The sequence below is a fragment of the Macaca fascicularis genome, chromosome 12, assembly GCF_037993035.2.
Source record: "Macaca fascicularis isolate 582-1 chromosome 12, T2T-MFA8v1.1".
Lineage (NCBI taxonomy): Eukaryota > Metazoa > Chordata > Mammalia > Primates > Cercopithecidae > Macaca > Macaca fascicularis.
Window position 1 is genome coordinate 68,755,562 of NC_088386.1, and position 22,401 is coordinate 68,777,962.

General features: G+C 41.6%; 1 protein-coding gene across 7 annotated transcripts in view; it reads left to right on the forward strand.

Annotated features, from left to right (window-relative positions):
- Nucleotides 1-22,401, forward strand: part of MAP3K20 (mitogen-activated protein kinase kinase kinase 20) — a 193,658-nt gene that overhangs the window by 144,753 nt on the left and 26,504 nt on the right. For 4 of the 7 annotated variants that reach the window (XM_065525653.2, XM_005573500.5, XM_005573502.5 and 1 more), the window contains 5 exons: nt 9,069-9,113; nt 11,590-11,620; nt 11,718-11,857; nt 17,983-18,045; nt 19,016-19,108. In XM_065525653.2, coding sequence (XP_065381725.1) covers nt 9,069-9,113; nt 11,590-11,620; nt 11,718-11,857; nt 17,983-18,045; nt 19,016-19,108 — 372 coding nt within the window. Of the gene's footprint in view, nt 1-524; nt 6,529-9,068; nt 9,114-11,589; nt 11,621-11,717; nt 11,858-17,982; nt 18,046-19,015; nt 19,109-21,410; nt 21,441-22,401 lie in introns of those variants that run through there. The other 3 variants (XM_005573503.4, XM_074009469.1, XM_074009468.1) reach the window with 2 other exon arrangements.

The following is a 22,401-nucleotide window of genomic DNA, read 5'->3' on the forward strand; positions in this document are numbered from 1 at the left end:
CTAATCCAGATAAAAAGGTAGTCAACAACCCACATTTCCCTAGAACTGTATTGACTGCTGAACTGTTTTTTGTGCTTCCTCTGAGCTTATCTTTTGGGTATAAAGTTTCTTAATTTTTCATTTGAGAATGAATCTCTGCTTAATTTCTTTTGTAAAAAATATAATGGTTAACTAAATGTTTTCTTGTGAAAGTGAAATTGGGAAAAGTTAAGATAAATCCTAAAAACTATTTGGTTTTAAGCAAAATGAGGGCTTAAAACTTGCAACTTCTTTTCCATTTGAAATTTGGCTTGCTGTGGTGCTTTGCAAACTTTTGGTTGTGATTTATCCTGTCAGTCATTATGGCAAATATGCTGGAGCCAAATCTGCCATTAAATACATTCTCACATAATTCCCTACATTCATTTATTTCACTAATCATTTACCTCCTGTGTAGTGCCAACTAATTTTGTGGTATCTATTTTCCTGATTTAAATTGGTCCTAATTTCTCTTTTTACTTCTGTCCTTTCTTCCCTTTTGATAGCTTCTCTTGCCTCTTGCTGCAAGAATGTCTGAGGAGTCTTACTTTGAATCTAAAACAGAGGAGTCAAACAGTGCAGAGATGTCATGTCAGATCACAGCAACAAGTAACGGGGAGGGCCATGGCATGAACCCAAGTCTGCAGGCCATGATGCTGATGGGCTTTGGGGATATCTTCTCAATGAACAAAGCAGGAGCTGTGATGCATTCTGGGATGCAGATAAACATGCAAGCCAAGCAGAATTCTTCCAAAACCACATCTAAGAGAAGGGGGAAGAAAGTCAACATGGCTCTGGGGTTCAGTGATTTTGACTTGTCAGAAGGTGACGATGATGATGATGATGACGGTGAGGAGGAGGATAATGACATGGATAATAGTGAATGAAAGCAGAAAGCAAAGTAATAAAATTAAAAACGTTTGGAAAACACAAAAGTAATTTGTTTATCTCAGTCTGTACAAAAACAAGTAAGGAGGCAGAAAACCAAGCACTGCATTTTAGGCCAATCACATTTACATGACCGTAATTTCTTATCAATTCTACTTTTGATTTATTTTTGCTTACAGAAAAATGGGGGGAGAATTAAGCCAAAGAAGTATATTTATGAATCAGCAAATGTGGTGCCTGATTATAGAAATTTGTGATTCTATATACAATATAGGACTTTTAAAGTAATGACATTCTGGCTTTTTCTTTTTTAATGAGTACCTTTTAGTTTGTATTTTACTTTATTTCCTTTATTCAAATCGTTTTTAAAAACGTACATATTGAACAAGCACTCTTAACTCCTAATTGTTCTTTGACACATAGTATTCTGTGACTTACTTTTTTTTTCTTATAGCAGTACACTATAATATCAGAAATGGTTGGCCTGAGCAACATAGTAAGACCTCGTCTCTACTAATAATTAAAAAATTAGCTGGCATGGTAACACACACCTGTAGTCCCAGATACTTGGGAGGACAAGGCAGGAAGATTGCTTGAGACCTAGCCATCAGTCAGGGCTGCAGTGAGTCATGATGGCACCTAGCCTGGGCAAGAGAACAAGACCCTGTCTCAAAAACCAAAAGAAAGAAAGAAAGAATTGATAGTACAAAATCCAACAACAAAAATACTGAGATGAAAGAAGGTTATAACAAAATACTCTTCAGAAATACCTAAACGCTGAGAATTTTTAGTACTAAATAGCACAGCTGCTCAAAGTAAAGCCTGAGCAGTGTTCTCAGTAGTGTATTTGAAGGAAAAATACTCTGATTTGAAACCAACAGCTGCAAACTTTCATACCACTGCTGGCCATGGAAGTTTCTTAACAACACACTGTCATTTAAGGCTGTGCTTGTGCTTTATACAAAGAGAAAGACGTGGTCTTAAGGGGATGCTTCCAGGGGGTTAATTCATGCCTCTCCTGGATTTTCCAGCAAGTGGTGTATGCGTGGTCGTTTGTTTTTTAGAGGGGCATAATAATCCTGGATTCTAAACATATGCTCAGCTATTTTAAAGAAGAAATTAAATATTATGAAAGAAATAGTAAAGATAAGTTATCCTCACTTAGGCAAAAACACAAGTCCTTTCCATATCAAGTTTAGCCTACCAGAGTTGTTTTTTGTTTTAACCCTGCTTAATAATGTTGGTGTTTTAGAAGTAGATACAGGCAGTGCTCTGAAAACCTGGCTAGCCAGGGATATTCTCAGAATTTTATCACCTATTTGTCAAAGCTTGTTTAAATTATAAAACACTTTTAATTATATATATTAAGAGGCAAAAGAACTAAGATTTGTTTCAATCTAAATTAGAAAGGAGTGTCATTATTTGACTATTAAACCAAAACATTTTTGGTTGTTCTTTTTATGGAAGTTTTAAGAAACGACATCATCATAGATATGACCTAATAGTATTTCTAACTATATTTGATCATTAAAAGCCTCTTAGAATTTGAAGCGTGACATGTTTCTAATACCCCTTGAGAGCTGAAAAATACCGCATAATGATCAGTATGCTGTGCCAGCTTCATTTGGGGAGAAATAACTAATAGAATGTTCTGGGTGTGAGGTGTACAGCAGCCTAGGTGGCATAGTGATGAAGAAAGGGATCAGAGTCGGACTGTCACTCAGAATCCTGGGCCCAGTTGCTTGACAACCTTGGGCAAATTATTTAATCTCTGTGTGTCTGTTTGCTGATCTTCCACATGGGAATAGTAATAGTACCTACTTGAAAGGATCATTGTGCGGATGAAAAGAAATAATATATGTAAAGCACTTAACACAGCACCAGGCTCATGGAAAGTGGCTAGTTAATGTTAGCTACTATGAATGGTGCCAGTGAAGACACTGAAAAATAAGTGATTTCAGTAACCTTCCGGAAAACTATCAGTTTCAAATAATATTTTCTCTGTAGTATGAGATGAAATTAAAAGTGGATAGCTTTCAGGAAAGACAGAGAGAACATTCTTAGAATGTAAGCTAAATAGATTTCTTCTGTTGCTCTTTGAAAACTATGAGCCCTGGCCAGGTTAACCTGGTCTGAGGTGAGACTAAACGCAGAAAGAGCAGACAAAGCTTTCCCTAAAAGATGGATTCCCCCACATACCCATGCTACTAGTTTCTCTGTCTATTCACACACGTATACAAATACAGGAACACAGCCTGTCTGTGCTCAAACATAGAGAAGTACTACCTGACTTGAGTCAATGCACCCAAGCAGAAAAGCTTGGAGTAGAGTAGAAGGGAGGGCTTGGGACTCCTGTCTTTCCGGCATGCCCTGGGCTGCAGTGGTCAGCCACCTGAGGAGAGAGCCGATAGCATGGGGTTTACAAGGCAAAGATATAGTCATTCATTCAACACATATTCATTGAGCTCCTTCTCTGTGCCAGACACTGTTCTGGATGATAGCTAGGTGAAAATCTTTGCACTCACAGAGCTTACATGCCAGTGAGTAAAGATTGATGATAAATAAAGCAAATGCATCATATGTTCACATTTGATAAGTATACGCCAAAAAATGAAGCCGGGAAGGAGGATAAGGCCCATGGGTGAATGTTGAGGTTTTTAAAGTATGATCAGGAAAGGTGCCACTGATAATGTAACATTTGAGCAAGGCTGAAAAAGGCAAGGGGATCTCTGGGGCTAACTTCGGGATCTCTGCACTTTATGTAAGAATGTAAACCTCGCTTCTCATTTAAGAATGAGCAGCAATACATTTAAAACATATGAACTGAATGAAATGGATTTTTTTTCTTAATAAATCCATATGATTATACATAAAGTTCTGTTGCATTAATAAAAGCAGCCAAATAGGGCCAAAGAGAAAAATAACAGGACTCTATACTGGACCTAACTTTATCATTAATCAGGTAATATTTTCCTCATTTCTTTACTGCTGCTATTTTCCTCACCAGTATTCCAGAGATGGTTACAGGTCAATACTCTACCACCAAGAACCTGCAAGGATTTCGAATACAGCAGAATTGGCCTCGGTGAAGAGCTTAAAAGTGTTCTCCTCGTAGAACCGGACTATTGATCATTACCACGTGACATTGGCTCTATTACTTTCTGTTCCAAATCAATGTCCTTCTAGTGGTTTGAACATGTTAAAACATCCCTGAAATCTCAATCATATAATCAGAATTTTATAGTGTTCTCACTCTATCTGTAAAGATCATTTGGAAGACTTTAGACTCTATTAATTTTTAAAAGCAATGTTTATTAGCCATATGCAGAATTTCTAATGATGATATTAATTATACAGCTTCTAATTCACTTTTCAGACCAGTTTTTGAAATGGCCATTATCAGTATTGGATTTAGTTCTAATTACTTGATTTACAAAAATGTACATTTAGAAAGAAAAGGGTTAAAAGAAACAGAAACGTAAAAATTCAAAATGAGAATTAAATCTCTCAATTGTTGTAGTAATTATCAGGGACATGCAACTGAAAATGTCTCACCTTTCATCTTTTTTTCTTAATTCATAAAGTTATCTTGTAGAATTTGATGAGACCCTCCTAGTCATTCTCAACTGGGGTACTGCTGTCACCTAATGGTGTTTGAGAGTGTTGGGGCTAGGGCACATTTTTGGTTGTCACAGCAACTGGGATGGCATTTGGTGCCCAGTGCCAGGAATAGTAACATTGTGAATGCCAGGGACAGTTTGCTTCGTAAAGTCTTCCATCCAAAAGGGGCTGGGCGCCGTGGCTCACACTTATAATCCCAGCACTTTGGGAGGCCGAGGTGGGCAGATCACCTGAGGTCAGGGGTTCAAGACAAGCCTGGCCAACATGGTAAAACCCTGTTGCGACTAAAAATACAAAAATTAGCTGGGTGTGGTGGCACATGCCTGTAACCCCAGCTACTAGGGAGGCTGAGGCAGGAGAATCACTTGAACCGGGAGGCAGAGGTTGCAGTGAGCTGAGATCGCACCACTATACTCCAGCCTGGATGACAGAGTGAGACTTCATCTCAAAATAAATAAATAAATAAATAAAACCCAGTAGCATTGTCCCTTCCCCACTGACAAACTTATCAAATCCAGAAGCTTTAGAGTTTCACGTCTAATTATTTTTCTCCTAAACGAAATCACCCAAGTCAAAAAAAAATGTATTTTTAGAATTACAGCAACGTACAACCTGAATTTTGTGAGTTTCGTGGCTTTATCTTAAAGCAGCATTTCCCTACGGGGAAATGGTTTCTTTCTCCTTAGGAATGCTGGTGGCAACTTGATGAAACAGCCAAATCCACCGGGGCAGGTCACTCTCCCATTACACTGATTCCACAATAAATAGAAAAAAAAAAAAAATCTCATTGAGGTAGCTGCAATTCTACAGGCTAACTTAAAGCCTCCTTTTTCTACCCATCATTTTTGAAAGCAAAATTACATTTGACTATTTTACATAACCAGTGAAAAGGAGTTGAAAGCATATAGCTCACTGTTTTTGATGCTCTGGAAATGTTGAGGGTGGGTTTTTAACCAGTGATTTTTAACATACAGTGAATTTGTTAGACTTTTAAACACTAGCTAGGGTAGTCAAACTTGATCCCCATTAAAAATCAAGGAATTGGGGGTGGGGGAGTGTTTAGGAGTGATCCAGAATGACTTCTCCCAGAATTACTGTGCATATAACTTTATTTTTCAGTTTTCATTTGAATGGTAAGAGTTTTATGAAAGACGGTTTTAAAACTTATTCTGAGTTAAATATTAATACTTAAAAAATTTTATTGTACTAGACTTATTGCAGCCTTTTGAAAGTAGCAGAGTTTCATCATACCACATATATAATAGAGCATACATTTTCTATAATCAGGCACCTTTTGCTGCTTTTGAGTAAGACTGTTTTCCTGTTTAGGTGTTAAGCATTGCCAGACATACAAATCTATTCTCTTCTCTCGATTGTAGCGTAGCCTGACAGCTCTAGATACAGCATTTCTCTGATGAAAAATGAGTGTCTATCAGGACATCTAGAAGACTAGCCATGTTTTCTCAGACTCCACCTTTGTTTGCACTCTGTTGCCTGTGAGGAGCTTCCTGGCATGTGATTATTTACTCCAAACTAGAGTTCCAAGCACCTACATTAACTATTTTATATTGTGTGCAGAATAGTATATCTATTAATGTCAGAAATGATACACTGCACATACTGCTTTTGCACTCTTAAAATTTTTGTACTAAATAATAGAAAATATTTATATTCTTTGAGTGTGAGCTTTGAATAGATGGCATTATCACTTTATTGTTTTTTTAACAAAAACTTTTTCTCAATTATTCTATTGCAATGTTATTCTGAGCAAGTCCTATGCCAAATATCTTGTATAATGTTTGTATGGAAGATTAAATTTTACTCTTGTGTGGTAAGACTATTCAGTTACTGATTTTATAGTTGGAATTTGATATTCCAGCACAAAGTCCACAGTGTATTCAGAAATCCAAGTTGGTGTCATACATTTCATTTTGATGTGAACTTTTCTTTGCTTTCCTTTGTTCTAAGACTCCATTTTGCAATAAACGTTTTGACAGTAAATCCCTTTGTTATGTGTTGCTGTGTATATAAGATCCCCGTTAGATTGGATTCCCAACGTCCTTTGAAGGAATTGTTGTCACACGCATGGACTCAAGTGTTAGCTTTTCTCTCCTAAAGTCAGTGGGAGTGTAAATAATAAATTTGTAAAGTGATGAGACAGTCATGGGGTGGATTTTTTTTATTCCCCAAAGAAAGAAAGGCTTAGAACTCATCTTACAGCAGATACACTGATATGTTAACAAGGTACAGAAAACATAAAGGAAATGGTAAGCCACTCTGTGGCTGGAGATCATTAACTCTTATCCCCTGTCTTGCCAAATTCAAACCGTCATGAAGCAATGCCTGGCTCCAGCCTTCCTCTCACTGATCTTTGCAAGCATTGTGCAAAGAATCCTGCTGGAGTGAGCATCCAGCTGAATGAAGCCAGCGCCTTTCCCTAGGCATCGTATTGGAGAACCATCCTCAGTGTGCAACCAACCCCCTCTCCTTTTGACATTAAAACCAAAGATTCTGGTTGTGATTAGTTATTTCATTTACAACTTCTATTCTATTCAAAAAATACTTATTTCTCAATTTTGTTTAGCACAACATTTGGGAATTTTATAAAAATAACACTACACATCCCCTCCCCCATCCCAGTTTCTATAAAAGTGAGCCATGATGCAGGAAAATATTTCTGTAACTCAGACTGTTGTTTCTTGAACGAACCAAAAAAGTTCCATATTTCACGTTTGCTTCTGTGATGGGAGAAGGGAATGGCATGATTCTGCAGCTGTGTCCAGCTGCCCTGTGAAGAGACAAAATTGTCATATATTTTCTTTGATCCAGTTCAGCTTTAGATTCTGTTCCTCAAGTCTTTCTCCTTTCCCCATTATGAAAGCAGGTGACTGTGTGTGATGATTCCTACCCACCTCAAGTGTTTCCGAGAGGGCAGAGGCAACCCTGGAGGGAAGGGAAGCACATGCAGGTAGCAGAGTATACTCAGAACAGGATTGATTTCAGTGTATACTTTATGTCCTGGCAACTTGTCTATAAATACGGAAACCCTGCACATTCATGTCCATTTCAGTAGTGGGTTTTTCCGCTTGCCTCCCCACTCTGTCTGCCTCATTTCCCTTTTTTCCTCCAACATGAACTCATTGCCTTCCATTCCCATCCTTCCCTCCTGTACCTCCCTCTCCCGCCATGCCAGGTTTTGCCTTGTTGCTTCTCTTTACCCGGAATCACCTCTCTTCTTGCGTTGCAGGACCCAGCTCAAGCCGTGCTGCCCTCCATTCTCCCATCTTCTTTTACGAACCCCTTTGTGAATACATCTGTCTATGGTATACCCATAGACATTGAACTCTATACTAGAGAACTTAGCATTGCAGTAAATGCACCCTTTAATTTTATTCATTCTTTAAAATGACTCAACAAAAATTCACCAGATATTGTATGCCAGGCCCTCTGTTAGGCATTAAGTAAACCAAGATTCACATGGCCTTGGAGTCCCCCAGGTATAATTTATACCTGTATTAGCCCCAGTTAAATTAAAAGCTCCTTGAAAGCAGGGGCTGTGCCTTTTCTAGCAGAATTTTGAGCATGTGGGTACAAAATACCTATAAGTTAGAAAGGTTAACTCACTTACCCTCTGATTTTTATACTAACAGTAAAAGCAACCAAACTCAACTTCTTTTTTTGAAACTCACAAGAAAATATTATTTGTAACAGAAGATGAGTGATGCTTTGCCATATTATGTCATGAGCAATTCATTTTGGGGGGTCAAGTTAGGCTAGTTAAAGCTAATAGGTGTACCAAACTCTAATTCGACCTATAGGACACACAGACTTCTAAAAATTATATAAGCATTTATTATTTAGATGGCCATGGGGCATATATTGAAGAGAGTAAGTAGCTCTTTGGCTCTGAAAATGGTGCAGGCTGAAGTCCTCTGGAGATATCTTCGTTTGCACTTGTGAACCTCACAGGGTGGTATTTTAATCTGTTTTAGTTAGAGCAACTCTACAGCCTGGGTTTCTTAGGACCGTACCAATTTCTCATGTCCTTCTTCATCCATGGGTGCTAACATCTGGTTTTTAAAATATTGTGCAAATGAGATCTTTAAACACTTAGAAATTCCTCTTGAGAATAGGCATAATACATCATCTGGTTACTAAGTGGTTGCTTTGGAATTTTCATTGTTAATCCAATAGTCCTCATGTTGGCTGAGAACTCTGAGGAAGACTCTGGGTCTCTGAGAAAATGTCAGAAATGTCTTGACTGCTGAGGCCTTATTGTGGGATGTAAAAGCCAGGTACCAACAGAGGAATATGAAACAGCTCCCAAAGTACATGAATTGTTACTGAGAGATTGGTGAACATTACCGGAGCACTGAGAACTGCCTCTTAAGGTCAGGAAAACTGTTTTCCATTCAACCCAACCTGCAGGAGGAACCAAGCCAGAGCAGCAGCTGAGAGCTAAAACAGTGAGACAAGAGGATGAACCAAAAAGACAATGATAATATTACCTTTTTTTCGTTTCATGCATATTTCCCATGCAGCTGCTGCCTTCCTTTGAGATTGGTGCATGGACAGAAGACGATGTGGTAAGCTCTTTGTATTCATGCCTTATTTGACTTGGGCAGGTATTTCATAAATTTATCCCTAAGTTTTTAGGTAAAGAGATTGGGCCTTAGGAAAGTCTAACTAGGAGAAGTTGACAAATTCTTTTTTTTTTTTTGAGACAGAGTCTTGCTCTGTCGCCCGGGCTGGAGTGCAGTGGTACAGTCTCAGCTCACTGCAACCTCCACCTCCTGAGGTTCAAGCGATTCTCCTGCCTCAGCCTCCTGAGTAGCTAAGACTATAGGTGCCCACTAGCATGCCTGGCTAATTTCTGTATTTTTAGTAGAGACGGGGTTTCACCATGTTGGTCAGGCTGGTCTCAAACTCCTGACCTCAAGTGATCTGCCCGCCTCGCCACCCAAAGTGCTGGGATTACAGGTGTGAGCCACTGCACCTGGCCTTTTTTCTGTTTTTAATGCAATAATGATTGAAAATAAGGCCTCAAGAGTAAAGCAAGTATCTGCAACTCTTCTAAGTGGGTTCTACCTTCCTATTTGCTCTGAAAGTATTCCAGAATACAATAACAAATACCAATGAGGAAATTAAAGTGGCAGCTCGAGAAAACAAATGAACATACTTAAGAAAAAAGTGATCTTAAATCTTTTTAAAAGAACAGGGATGGCCTTGAGCCGTGGTAGAGGAGGATCTGGTCAAGGCAGTGCTGGACTGAACTGAACTGGGACACCACTGAACTGGCTTTCCTTCTACCTCAGGCCTGTTTGAAAACGAGGCATCATATTTGCCAGCCTCACTCTGGCCTCCCACGCGGGAATAGACACAAGCACGCCCAGACATTCCCGATAGCTTTAGCCAGATAAGCTCTATGTTTTTGAGAGGCTGCACTCAGACTATTGAAATCCAAAGGAAGTCCTGCACTCTGCATTCTTGATAGAAACCCTGAGAAACAATCCAACTTAGTCTGTTACATCACCATATCTATTTTCTTAGGGACAAAACAGGTAAGAAAATTCCTGATAAGAAAACTCGGGGACTAGGCTGGGCGAGGTAGCCTGTAATCCCAGCACTTTGGGAGGCTGAGGCAGAAGGATCACTTGAGGTCAGGAGTTCAAGACCAGCCTGGCCAACATGGTGAAACCCCATCTCTTCTAAAAATACAAAAATGAGCCAGGTGTGGTGGCGCATGCCTATAATCCCAGCTACTTGGGAAGCCGAGGCAAGACAATCACTTGAACACGGAAGGTGGAGGTTGCAGTGAGCCAAGATCGCACCACTGCACTCCAGCCTGGGCAACAGAGCAAGGCTCCATCTCAAAAAAAAAAAAAAAAAATTGTTTTAAGTTCTATAAAACTCAGGGACTTATGCCTATCCAGGTCTATTTAACAAGCTCAGGGTATCACTAAATTAAAATGAAAAAAACAAAAGATGTAATGTGAGCCTTAGTGGGTTTGGGCTCCAGCCCAGGGAACAGACCAGGTGCCACGAAGTGCAGACTAGCTACTGGAAACTCCTCAAAAGATCTGTTTACCTAGCTCAAACTGGTTTTGGGCCCAGGCATTTCCCTCTCTGCCCTTTGTATTCTTTTGAAGTGCACCTGCTTTCAACATTAGCTAACCTCTTTGGCTTCCATAGGGTAAGGAAACTTGGCACCAGTTGCCACTATTTCTTCCCATTCACTGAGCCCCAGTGAGCCTCACTTTCCTGCCAGCCTTGCTTAACAAGGAAAGAGGACTCAGGGTCTCCTTTATTCACAAGCCTGGATGTAATCTCTTTATCCCTTGCTGCAAAGTTTCCCTCTCATTTGAAAAGAATTTTTTAAAAAGCACTGAGTTCTAACAGCTATTTTTAGTCTTTGCTCTGAGGTTGAGTGGTTTCCAGGCCACTTAAATAAAATTCCAGAGTTGAGGACTCCCCCAGAGAATCAGAGGGACTGAGTCTGCCCTCCCATCCTTCTCCCCTCACCAAGGTACTGTGAGAGGCCACCAATAAACCCAGGCCGTGTGATATACAGGGACTAAGGGTCACTGGGTCCAGTCTCCTCATTCTACATAGGAAGCTCCATACTTTGACTTGGCCGGGGCCACGTGGCTACTTCACAACCTGGCCTAGAACAGAAGATTCTTTCCGTCCACTGCTGTGTGGTCCGTAGAACTCATAGAATTCCTGAGTAAACCGGTGCCCCTCAGCAATCCAGGGGGCCACTGGCACATAAATGGAAAAATCACTATAAGTAAGAACCCTCTTGAAAGGATTTAAAAATATCTCCCAAAGAAGGAGGAAACCAATGGTCTTTTAACTGTCCAAGACCCCCGAAGAGAGGGATATCTCCCATTTGAAAGCTTGAGGTTTTAAAACTACAAAGAGAAAGTCTTCTATTTTACCTCTGTGGTTGAGCCAGGAATTAAAGCTATTTTGATCTATTGAAAACTCTATGTTTACTGTGAAGACCGGCCACTGACCATGTGTGAATCTTCAAAACCATATGTGTCCTCTCTTTCACAGTATTGTTGGGTTCAGCAGCTCGTCAGAAAAGGCAAGTGGAATAAGTTACCTTCTTAATTCATGGAGTTAACTTTGTTTTGGATGTGATTTCATCTAATTTTATACTGCTTTCTAATCACTTCCTTCAGGTGACTCTTCAGCAGAGATGAGCGTATATGCAAGCTTGTTCAAAGAAAACAACATTACAGGGAAGCGGCTACTGCTGCTGGAGGAAGAAGACCTGAAAGACATGGGCATTGTCTCCAAGGGGCATATCATTCACTTCAAGGTACCTCAGAAAGGGAGAACATTCCATCAGCAAATCTTTTTTTTTGTGTGTGACAGAGTCTTGCTCTGTTGCCCAGGCTGGAGTGCAAAGGCGTGATCTCGGCTCACTGCACCCTCCACCTCCTGGGTTCAAGTGATTCTCCTGCCTCAGCCTCCCAAGTGGCTGGGTTTATGGAAGCGTGCCACCACACCCAGCTAATTTTTGTATTTTTAGTAGAGACGGGGTTTCACCATGTTTTCCAGGCTAGTCTCGAGCTCCTGACTTCAAATGATCCATCCACCTCAGCCTCCCAAAGTGCTGGGATTACAGGCGTGAGCCACCATGCCTGACCTCCATCAACAGATCTTTACTGAGCACCTACTATGCAGCAGATCAAACATTAGGGGCTGCAGATGGAAACGGTGCTATGCCGGTCATTACTGTGCTGAAATGCTTACATCAGTTGATAATCAGTGGCCGCCCCCAAGCACCCCTATTCCTTCCTCATAATCCAACAGCATAAAGATGCATACGTGGTATAGTAGGAGTCACAGGGAGATACCTGAATATCACCTCCCGTCCTCAGGAAGTCTCTAATCTGGTGGAGAAAACAGATACTGCTTATGAGATAATGGTAAAAGACAGCTGTAAAAAATACCACAAAGGCAGTGTGGTGCCTGGAAAACAGCCATCCACCCGGAACAGCAGGAGGTGACTCAGTTTAATTCTAGAGACAAAAGTCCATCAGGAATCCCTAAGGACCCCGGAATTTCTGCATGGCCAGAGGGAAACGTAAGCCAATGCAGTAACCTAAAGGCATTTGTAATTTTTGTCATTATGACCTGGAACAGACGCCACCTTGTATGTGTTTTAATCCTCACTTACTCAGGAAATTCTACCATTTCCCCCAAAACTTAAGTGTTAAGTAGTTTCAAAGCTAAACCTCTGTGTTTGCTGTGGTGGTCGTGGTCATGGTTTTTTGTTTGTTTGTTTTTGTTTTTTCAACTTAGCAACTTAAACTGAATAACAATTGCTGGCATTGTGTGGTCATTGTGATTAATCTTATTTCAAGAGACATCTTAGAATAAAATCAAGTTTGCTCCTCAAACCCGCACCCCCATTCCAGTGTGGGTAGATGGACGAGTATGTATAGGTTAGAAAGAAGAGACACAGAATAAAGGAGAAAATTTAGAAAAAGCAGCCTCCTGTCCAAATCCACACCTTCACAAAGGCTCTACCAGCATGCCAACTACTCCCTATCTCAGAGCTACCCACACTGACCTTTCTAGAGAAATCCCCATTAAGACCCAAAGAGAGCCCATTCATTTCATTCTGTGGACCCTAGGTCCAGGAAGAAACATCCTTACAGACTCTCAGCACCCTTTGCATAACAGCTCAGCACTCACCCACCAGAGAACATCTCCACAACAGAAAGAGGACCTTGCTGTCTTCTCCCTCCTAGAAGAAGGGCAGGAAAACCCATGCATAGCGTATTTCTCGAAGACTGGCAAAGAATGTGATCCCAGCCTTGGGGTGTGGGCAAGTCCATCCTAAAAGCTATGCTGGCTTAGGTGGGCCACAGTAGGAAAAAGTATTTTCTGCAGTACAGAGATGTTTCAGAGCTCCAAAAAAGAAATTTTGTAAATCTTGTCCTATTTGGCAGATACCAAATAAGATGCTCCCACCTCCCCTTCCCACCTGCCATCTTTGAAAAGGACCAGTATTTCTTTTTGTTTGTTTGTTTGTTTGTTTTGAGATGGAGTCTCGCTCTGTCCCCCAGGCTGGAGTGCAGTGGCACAATCTCCGCTCACTGCAAGCTCCGCCTCCCGGGTTCACGTCATTCTCCTGCCTCAGCCTCCTGAGTAGCTGGAACTACAGGCGCCCGCCACCGCGCCCAGCTAATTTTTTGTATTTTTTAATAGAGACGGGGTTTCACCGTGGTCTCAATCTCCTGACCTTGTGATCCGCCCGCCTCGGCCTCCCAAAGTGCTGGGATTACAGGCGTGAGCCACCGCACCCGGCTAAGGACCAGTATTTCTTAAGGATCAGTTCAGAAGATGGGGTGGTGAGCTGGGATACCTCACCAGATGCCCTCAGTGATATACATCTTTCCAAGGGTAGCCCTGGATAAACCTAAGTACCCCTTTCATGCCGAGAGGTATCATTTAGGCAAGCAAAGTCCAGACTTATTGTTTATTGTTCAGCAAATTCAGTGAATGGCTACTAATTGTGAGACTGGGCCTATGAAGAGTCAAAGAAACCTGTGGTTAAGGAATGCATACAGCATCTCCTTGGCAATTGGGAGGAAAGGAGCGATTCATTACCCAGACTTGGGAGAGGCCATGGTGGGAGATGGAAAGGGAAAACTTCACAGAGTGGGTAGCCCTTGAGCCGGATCTTGGAGGAATGACAGATTTTGGAATGTAGACCAGGAAAGGAAAGAACATTAATCTAGACAGAGAGAACAAAGAGTTAAGAGAAATGGAAGAGAATGTGGAGGAACAGAAAAGATGAGTCCCGATCTGAGTAGCTTAAACAGCTGTCTACAGAACACGAGTGATGAGTAGAATGCATGGAACCTGAAGTGGAAAGAAGGTGGGGCCAGATCCTGGACAGCTTACAACTTCAGGCTGGGGGGAAAAGCTGGAATATGACCAGCTGTCGGGAGTATTGAGAATGGACATGTTTGCACTTTGCTTCTGGAAGTTTTAAAATGGATTAAAAAGGCAAGGCTGGGTTTTGAAAAAACAGGAGGGTATAAATGTAGACAATAATAAGCACTGCAGTGTAACAAAAATGCGCATGGAGAGAAGAGGAAGATGCCACAGGTAAGAGGGCTGTTCTCAGGCTCAAGAAGGAAAGTACAATGAAGTACTGATTGATGTGGGCAGACTGGCTGGGGCCGCTGTCGCAGGCAGTAATATAATTTACCAAGACAGTCATAGGTAAAGAAAGGCAGATTTATTACACAAAGTATGAAGATGTGTTGCAAGGGTGCAATGGGCACCTCAGCAGAGAAGGGGCTGTCTGCCAAGAGGCAGGGGCTTGAGGGAAGTTTTATGAGATCATACTGGAGGGGCTACATGCAGATAGGGTGTGCAGACAAGGTCATGCTGCTGGGGTTACTTGCAGAATGAGGTATTTGGGAACAGGTGTTGTGATTGTGTGTGATTAGCCGTCTCTCAGAACAATTGTTATCCCCCACCTGGGACCCCCTCCTTGTTGTAGCTTACTTAACTTATTAGGACTCCACACTGATATGTGCCGCAGCATAGATGAGCCTTGAACATGATGCTAAATGAAAGAAGCCAGACACAAAAGTCACATATTGTATGAGACATCTTGAATAGGTGAATCCATAGACAGAAAGCGATCAGTGATTGCCAGCTGCTGGGGGGAGGAGGCAATGGTTATTGACTGCCTAATGGGAGTAGAGTCCCCTTTGGGGATGATGAAAATGTTTTGGAACTAGATAGAGGTACTGGTTAATTTTATGGCATGTGAATTTCACCTCATTAAAAAGTAATAATAAAACAAAGGACAGCACAGCCACCTCTACACCCTGCTCAAGAGTAGTCTTCTTCCAGCTAGGAAGCTTTCTGTCTTTGGCAGAAAGGATGTATTTGGCCAGGAAGGTGAAGAGGAAGGCAGGAATGTGTGTCCACAAAGTAGGAAATGAGGAGATAATGCTGTTACAAAAGCCAAAGTTTGGAAAAGCTTTAAGATAGAATCAGTGGTCAAAAGGGTCTAAGGGCCAGGCACTGTGGCTCATGCCTGTAATCCCAGCACTTTGGGGGATCAAGGTGGGCAACTCACTTGAGCCCAGAAGTTCAAGACCAGACTGGGCAACATGGCAAAATCTTGCCTCTGCAAAAAATGCAAAAATTAGCCAGGCATGTGGTGCACGCCTGTGGTGGTCCCAGTTACTTGGGAGGTTGAGGTGGGAGGATTGCTTGAGTCCAAGAGGTTGAGGCTGCCATGAACCGTGATTACACCACTGCACTACAGCCTGGGCAATAGAGTGAGACCCTATCTCAAAAAAAAAGGTAGGGACAGGGGTCTGAGCCTGCAGAGAAGCCAAGGAACATGCAGAGAGAAAAAGCCCTATTGGAAGCAGCCACTTAAAAGTAAAAACAAAAACTATTTGACCCACTAAGAGTGGGGTCAGTGTGATGTCCTCTTTTTATGACATCTGCAGAGGGTCTGCCCAGAGCTCCAAATGAAGGAGTAGCCTGCATCTGTTGGGGGACCTAACACTGCCCTCAAACTCCTGAGTGCGTCTGCATGAGCTTCCAAAGACAATCATTCACAGAAGGGCAGTCTCCAAAGTGTGGAATGCGGACCCTCCCGCTTACTGCCAAGGCTGGAGCTATATGTAAGAATGGCTGCCCAGTAGGGGCTCAGCCAACAGGTGACCTCTAAACTCAGCCAGAGCGTGGGGATTTCCAACAAGTTTATATGAGAGGGAAAGATAAAGGGAAAGGGTTGTGTGCACTTACTCTAGGAGGGCCCTGCATAGACTCTCAGGGCAATCAAGATAAGTAATGCTCCAAGCTGGGCCTTTGGGGATGAGTATATCCACACTGGAGGAGTCCTCCGGGTCCCTGTCTCAAGTGTTTCTCACACACAGCCTGATGGTAAGAATGTATCCTTTATTCTTTGCACTTTCACTGAGGAAGGCACAATTGTTGTGTACTTTCTCCAAGAGTCTCTCAGTCCTTAAATGGAATGGTAGGTGATCAAACTGGACAGTGGAGTAGTATATCCATCCATTCTTTTTTTTTTTTTTTTTTTTTTGAGCTGGAGTCTTACTCTGCTGTGCAGGCTGAAGTGCAATGGTGCAATCTTGGCTCACTGCAACCTCCACCTCCCGGTTTCAAGCGATTCTCCTGCCTCAGCCTCCTGAGTAGGTGGAATTATAGGCGCGGACTACCACACCTGGCTAATTTTTGTATTTTTAGTAGAGATGGGGCTTCACCATGTTGGTCAGGCTGGTCTCGAACCTCTGACCTCATGATCCGCCCACCTCAGCGTCCCAAAGTGCTGGGATTACAGATGTGAGCCACCACACCCAGCCCCGACCCATTCTTTTGCTGTGTGTTTGTCCCTCCCTTTAAGCCTGACCATGGCTCCCTTCTTCTCTGAGCCTGCAAGCCCTCGTGTGAAGGAGCTGAGTGTAAGAAGTAGGATTGAACACCCAATAAGTGTTCATTACATTGTCAGCTGTCAACAGTTTTTATTTTGCTTTAAAATAAAATGCATCTAATTTTCTCAGGTTGGTACTTTTTTACTCTCTCCGCAATCAGTTCTTAGAAAATCTGAACTGTGCCTGCTGAGTATCCAAAACATCATCATAAATTGTCTTCCTTTCCTTTCAGATTTCTTTGTGTTTCATTGGCAGAGGTGATGTTGGACACATATCCATAGAAATGTTCTTATAATGCAATCAACCTTTTAGTGAGATTCTAGCCTTCCTGAAAGTCTGGTGTTATACTCATGTGCTATGTTGCTTTTCTCACCGTTACTCAGAGTGGCACCTGCATTCTGTACCCTAGAACATCCACTTCTCAGTACTATACTCTGCCGGTGTTTGAAAAATGGTTTTATTTATTGCTTAGTCTGAGGTTCAACATCTTTAAAATGTCTTCCTTTTCTTGGCCTCATCCCTGTAATCCCAGTACTTTGAGAGGTCAAGGCAGGAGGCCAGGATTTCAAGACCAGCCTGGGCAACAGAGTAAGACCCCATCTCTACAAAAAATAAAATAAAATAAATTAGCTGGTGTGGTGCTGTATGCCTGAGTCCCAGCCACTTGGGAGGCTGAGATGGAAGAATCTCTTGAGCTCAGGGGTTCAAGGCTGCAGTGAGTTATGATAGTGTTACTGCACTCCAGCCTGCATGGTAGAATGAGACCCGGTCTCCAAAAGAAAAAATAATTTTTAAAAATTTCTGGTCCTTTAAATAATTACAAACCACCTACACTGCTTTGGACAATGAGATTTATTCTCAATAGACGTTGGATATTAATGCCCCCAAGATATTTTATGAACTAGGTAAATAAGGAATGTTTTTGTTTGTACCCAATGATTTTAATCTTCTCTTGGTATTGTTGGATCATTAATAAAGTCATATGATTTTTTTTTAACAGTCAGCCATTGAGAAATTAACCCATGATTACATAAACTTGTTTCACTTCCCACCGCTAATTAAGGTAAGTGAGGTTTTTCTTACGGACACTAATGCTACCTTTATTGACACATGCACCTGCTGCATCCACACCTAAATTTGCCAATGTCGGAAATGGTTGTTTGAAGTGAAATTTCATCACATCTGTCTAACAAAAGGCCCTTTGAAGCAAGGGATGTGTATAAATTGAACACCCTTGTTCCCCACAAGTTGAAATATTAACAATTTGTTCATGATAAGAACAACACACCTCACTTTAGTGGCTAGGAGTTCTAAGTGCCAACATTGTAGGTGAGGTCCTGTGGCCTCCCACCTGGGCCTGGATACTTTTCAACATGTAAGTCACTGAGAGAATTCATACCCTGGAGCGCTCAATCATCACTTTCATAGGGGATGGGAGGTTTACTGTTTGAATAACATATTAGTATACTTAACATTTTGAATCTGCTCTAAAGGAATATGGCATAATTTGTTTAAAATCAGCAAATACTTGCAATTCATATACAGAACTTTACTTATTCACTAACAGCTATAGTTTTTCATCTCTAAGCCCTCAAAGATTTGTTTTGTTCCTCTGCTTCATCCTCCATCCACATTTGCGTCCTCCATCCACTGCGTAATTCCTCTTCAGGAATAGCTTGTAAATGCCCTATGTGTTGTGAACCTCTCAAGCTGAAATCTCACAATGCATCTCGAGGTGCTAAGTGCATTTCTAGGGTAAAATTGCACAATGCAAGATGCATTGTGATAAATGTGAGACAGTGACATTCAATTTGAACTGCATGAAATAAATCATTTGGCAAAGTTCTAAAAGGCATAATATGTCATTTCTCTTGCTTGATGTAATTATCATTTGTAGCTTAATCCAAAATAACCAAAAGTTAATGGATTAGAATAGGAAAAAAAAAAAAAAAACTAGTGCTAAGCTATCATCTTCTTTACATGAGAAGTAAAGACAACATCTAGGATAATTGGTGCTTGGTTTCCTGTTTTAGGACTCAGGAGGTGAACCGGAAGAAAATGAGGAAAAATTAGTGAACCTGGAACTGGTTTTTGGTTTTCACTTGAAACCAGGAACTGGCCCACAGGTAAATCACATTTTAAATCCTTTGGATAAATCTCAATCGAATTACTCTTTTTTCTCTTCTGTAACTCCATGGTTTTATACACCCCCTACCAGCTGGTAACTGGATTCTGAGTAAATTTATAGACTTTATAAAATAGAATTTAGCTGAAAGGCTGCCAGCTGCCTCTGTAATCCAGTCTAGGAATCTTACTTTCTCAGTCAGCTGAAGACGCCCATGTGAGGCCACCCAAACATCAGGATAATTCACAGTAAAGCATGGACAGGGAAGGGGGGCGTGGATACCAGACTGTGTATACCGCTCATGCCGCAGCTTCCTGATTCCTGTTTCGTAAGAGAAAGCAGCCTTATAATACCGAGAATAAAAACTAAGAATGGAACTGCAGGCCATGTGGAGACACAAATTATCTGCTCTAAATAGGGTGGCAGGGCATTTGAGCAAAACTTCTTCAATCAGCCTTTCAGTTTATGTCATTTTGAAAGTCTGGAAAAATTATTTGGCCTAGGTAGCCTACGAATTAGAATTACAGTAGGTTTCTGTTACTTTCGATGATCATAAATAGCTAATGATAATAATGATAACTTCTGTTAGCTGACCACTTATTGTGTACCAGGCAAACAGTACTGAAGTGTGAAAACTACTTTCCCTTATTTTGCGAATGAGGAAACTGAGGCTCAGACAGGTTAAATAACTTACATGGCTAGCAAATAGCAGAATAAAGATTTGAATGCAGGTTGCTCTGGTCCCAGAACCCAAGCTCTTAACTACTGCATAATATGGAAGCCTTCCCTTCAGGGAAGCCAAGGGACCTTATAAATGCACCTCACAAGCTGTGTGAGCCTACCGATTGCTGTGGTAGGCTCAGCTGGCCCTGGCCTTTCCTCAGTGAAACCGTGCTTGCTCCAGGCCATTCCTGGGAACCAGTGCCTGGGAATGATTGGAAATTGTTGTGAGGGGTTGAGTTTTTCCTGGGTCTTCAAAAGATGCTATTTCTAATAATCCAGTTAAAAATGGGCAAAATATCTTCATAGGGATTTCTCAAAAGAAGACATACAAATGGCCAACAGGTATATTGAAAATGGCTCAATGTCAGTAATTATCAGGGAAATGCAAATCAAAACCACAGTGAGATGTCATCTCACCCCACTTAGAATGGCTTATATCCAAAAGACAGGCAATAATGAATGCTGGTGAGGATGTGGAGAAAGGAGAACCTTCGTACAAGGTGGGAATGTAAATGATCCAGCAATCCCACTGCTAGGTATATAACCAAAAGAGCGGAAATCAATATATTGAGGAGATATCCGTACTCCTGTTTACTGCAGCACTGTGCACAATATCCAACATTTGGAAGCAAACCTAAGCGCTTATCAACAGATGAATAGATAAAGAAAATGGAGTACATATACACAATGGCATACTGTTCAGCCATAAAATAGAATGAAATCTTATCATTTGCAACAACATGGGTGGAACTGGAGGATCTTATGTTAAGTGAAATAAGCCAGTCACAGAAAAACGGGAGCTAAAAATTAAGACACTTGAACTCATGGAGATAGTAGAATGATGATTACTAGAGGCTTGGAAGCATCGCAGGGGAGGGCAGGAGGATGCTGGGATGGTTAATGGGTAAAAACATAGACAGAATGAATAAGATCTATTATTTGATAGAACAACAGGATGACTACAGTAAGCAATAATTTAATACGTATTTTAAAATAACTAAAAGAGTATAATTGGGATGTCCCTAACACAAAGAAATGAGGTCAAGGATGCCCTCAGTTATCCTGATGTGATTGTTACCTATCGTATGCTTGTATCAAAGCATCACGTGGACTGGGTGCAGTGGATCACACCTGTAGTCCCAGCACTTTGGGAGGCTGAGGCTGGTGGAATGCTTGAGCCTAGGAGTTCGAGACCAGCCTGGGCAAGATGGTGGAGCCCCATCTCTATAAAAAATACAAAAAGTAGCTGGATGTAGTAGTGTATGCCTGTAGTCCTAGCTATTTGGAAGGGCTAAAGTGGGAAGGATCACTTGAGCTCAGGAAGTCAAGGCTGCAGAAAGCCAAAATTGTGCCACTGCACTCTAGCCTGGGCAACAGAGTGAGACATCATCTCAAGAAAAAAAAAAAAAAATCACATATACACCAAAAATATATACACCTAGTATATACACATAAACATTAATTGTTTTTTAAAGATGCCCTTTCTAGACACCTAAGCAAGAGTGTGTCTTGCCTGCATCACTGCAGGTGTTTCTTTACCTGCTGAATGAAAATCCTTACCTCGCTTGTTTTGGCCACAGAATTTGGTTGAGTGAGAGCTGCTCTGGACCCAGGTTTCTTACATATGAATACTTTTCCCTCTGTCAATGGATCACTGTCAATTCATTCCTGTTGTTAGAAGGAGCCTGGAAAGGGGACAGGAAAGTAAGTCCTTCTGTCTCCAACAACATCAGAAGTCCTTCTAACCCTGAGATTCTGCAGCTGTGGGCACCCCTAAGTTCATCTGATGGTAAACAAATTGCACATTTCAATTTGCCTGTTCTGGTTTTCTTGATTCCGTGACAATGAATTTATGAGTTATCTTTAAGCTTTGTTATGGCTTGTAGGTGGTAAGAGAGAAAATTTTTCCTTGGAAAAGACTTGTGAAGAGACATCTCAACCAAGAAAAAAAAAATTTTTTTCTTTTTTTTGAGACGGAGTTTTGCTCTTGTTGCCCAGGCTGGAGTGCAATGGTGCGATCTTGGCTCACCACAACTTCTGACTCCCTTGTTCAAATGATTCTCCTGCCTCACCCTCCTGAGTAGCTTGGATTACAGGCATGCACCACCACACCCAGCTAATTTTGTATTTTTTTTTTTTTTAATCTTGTTTTTTTTTTTGAGACGGAGTCTCACTCTGCTGCCCAGGCTGGAGTGCAGTGGCGCGATCTCAGCTCACTGCAAGCTCCACCTCCCAGGTTCACGCCATTCTCCTGCCTCAGCCTCCCGAGTAGCTGGGACTACAGGCGCCCGCCACTACGCCCGGCTAATATTTTTGTATTTTTAGTAGAGACGGGGTTTCACTGTGTTAGCCAGGATGGTCTCGATCTCCTGACCTCGTGATCCGCCCGCCTCGGCCTCCCAAAGTGCTGGGATTACAGGCGTGAGCCACCGCACCCGGCCTAATTTTGTATTTTTAGTAGAGAAGGGGTTTCTCTTGTTGGCCAGGCTGGTCTCAAACTCCCAACCTCAGGTGATCCACCACCTCGGCCTCCTGAAGTGCTGGGATTACAGGTGTAAGCAACTGTGCATG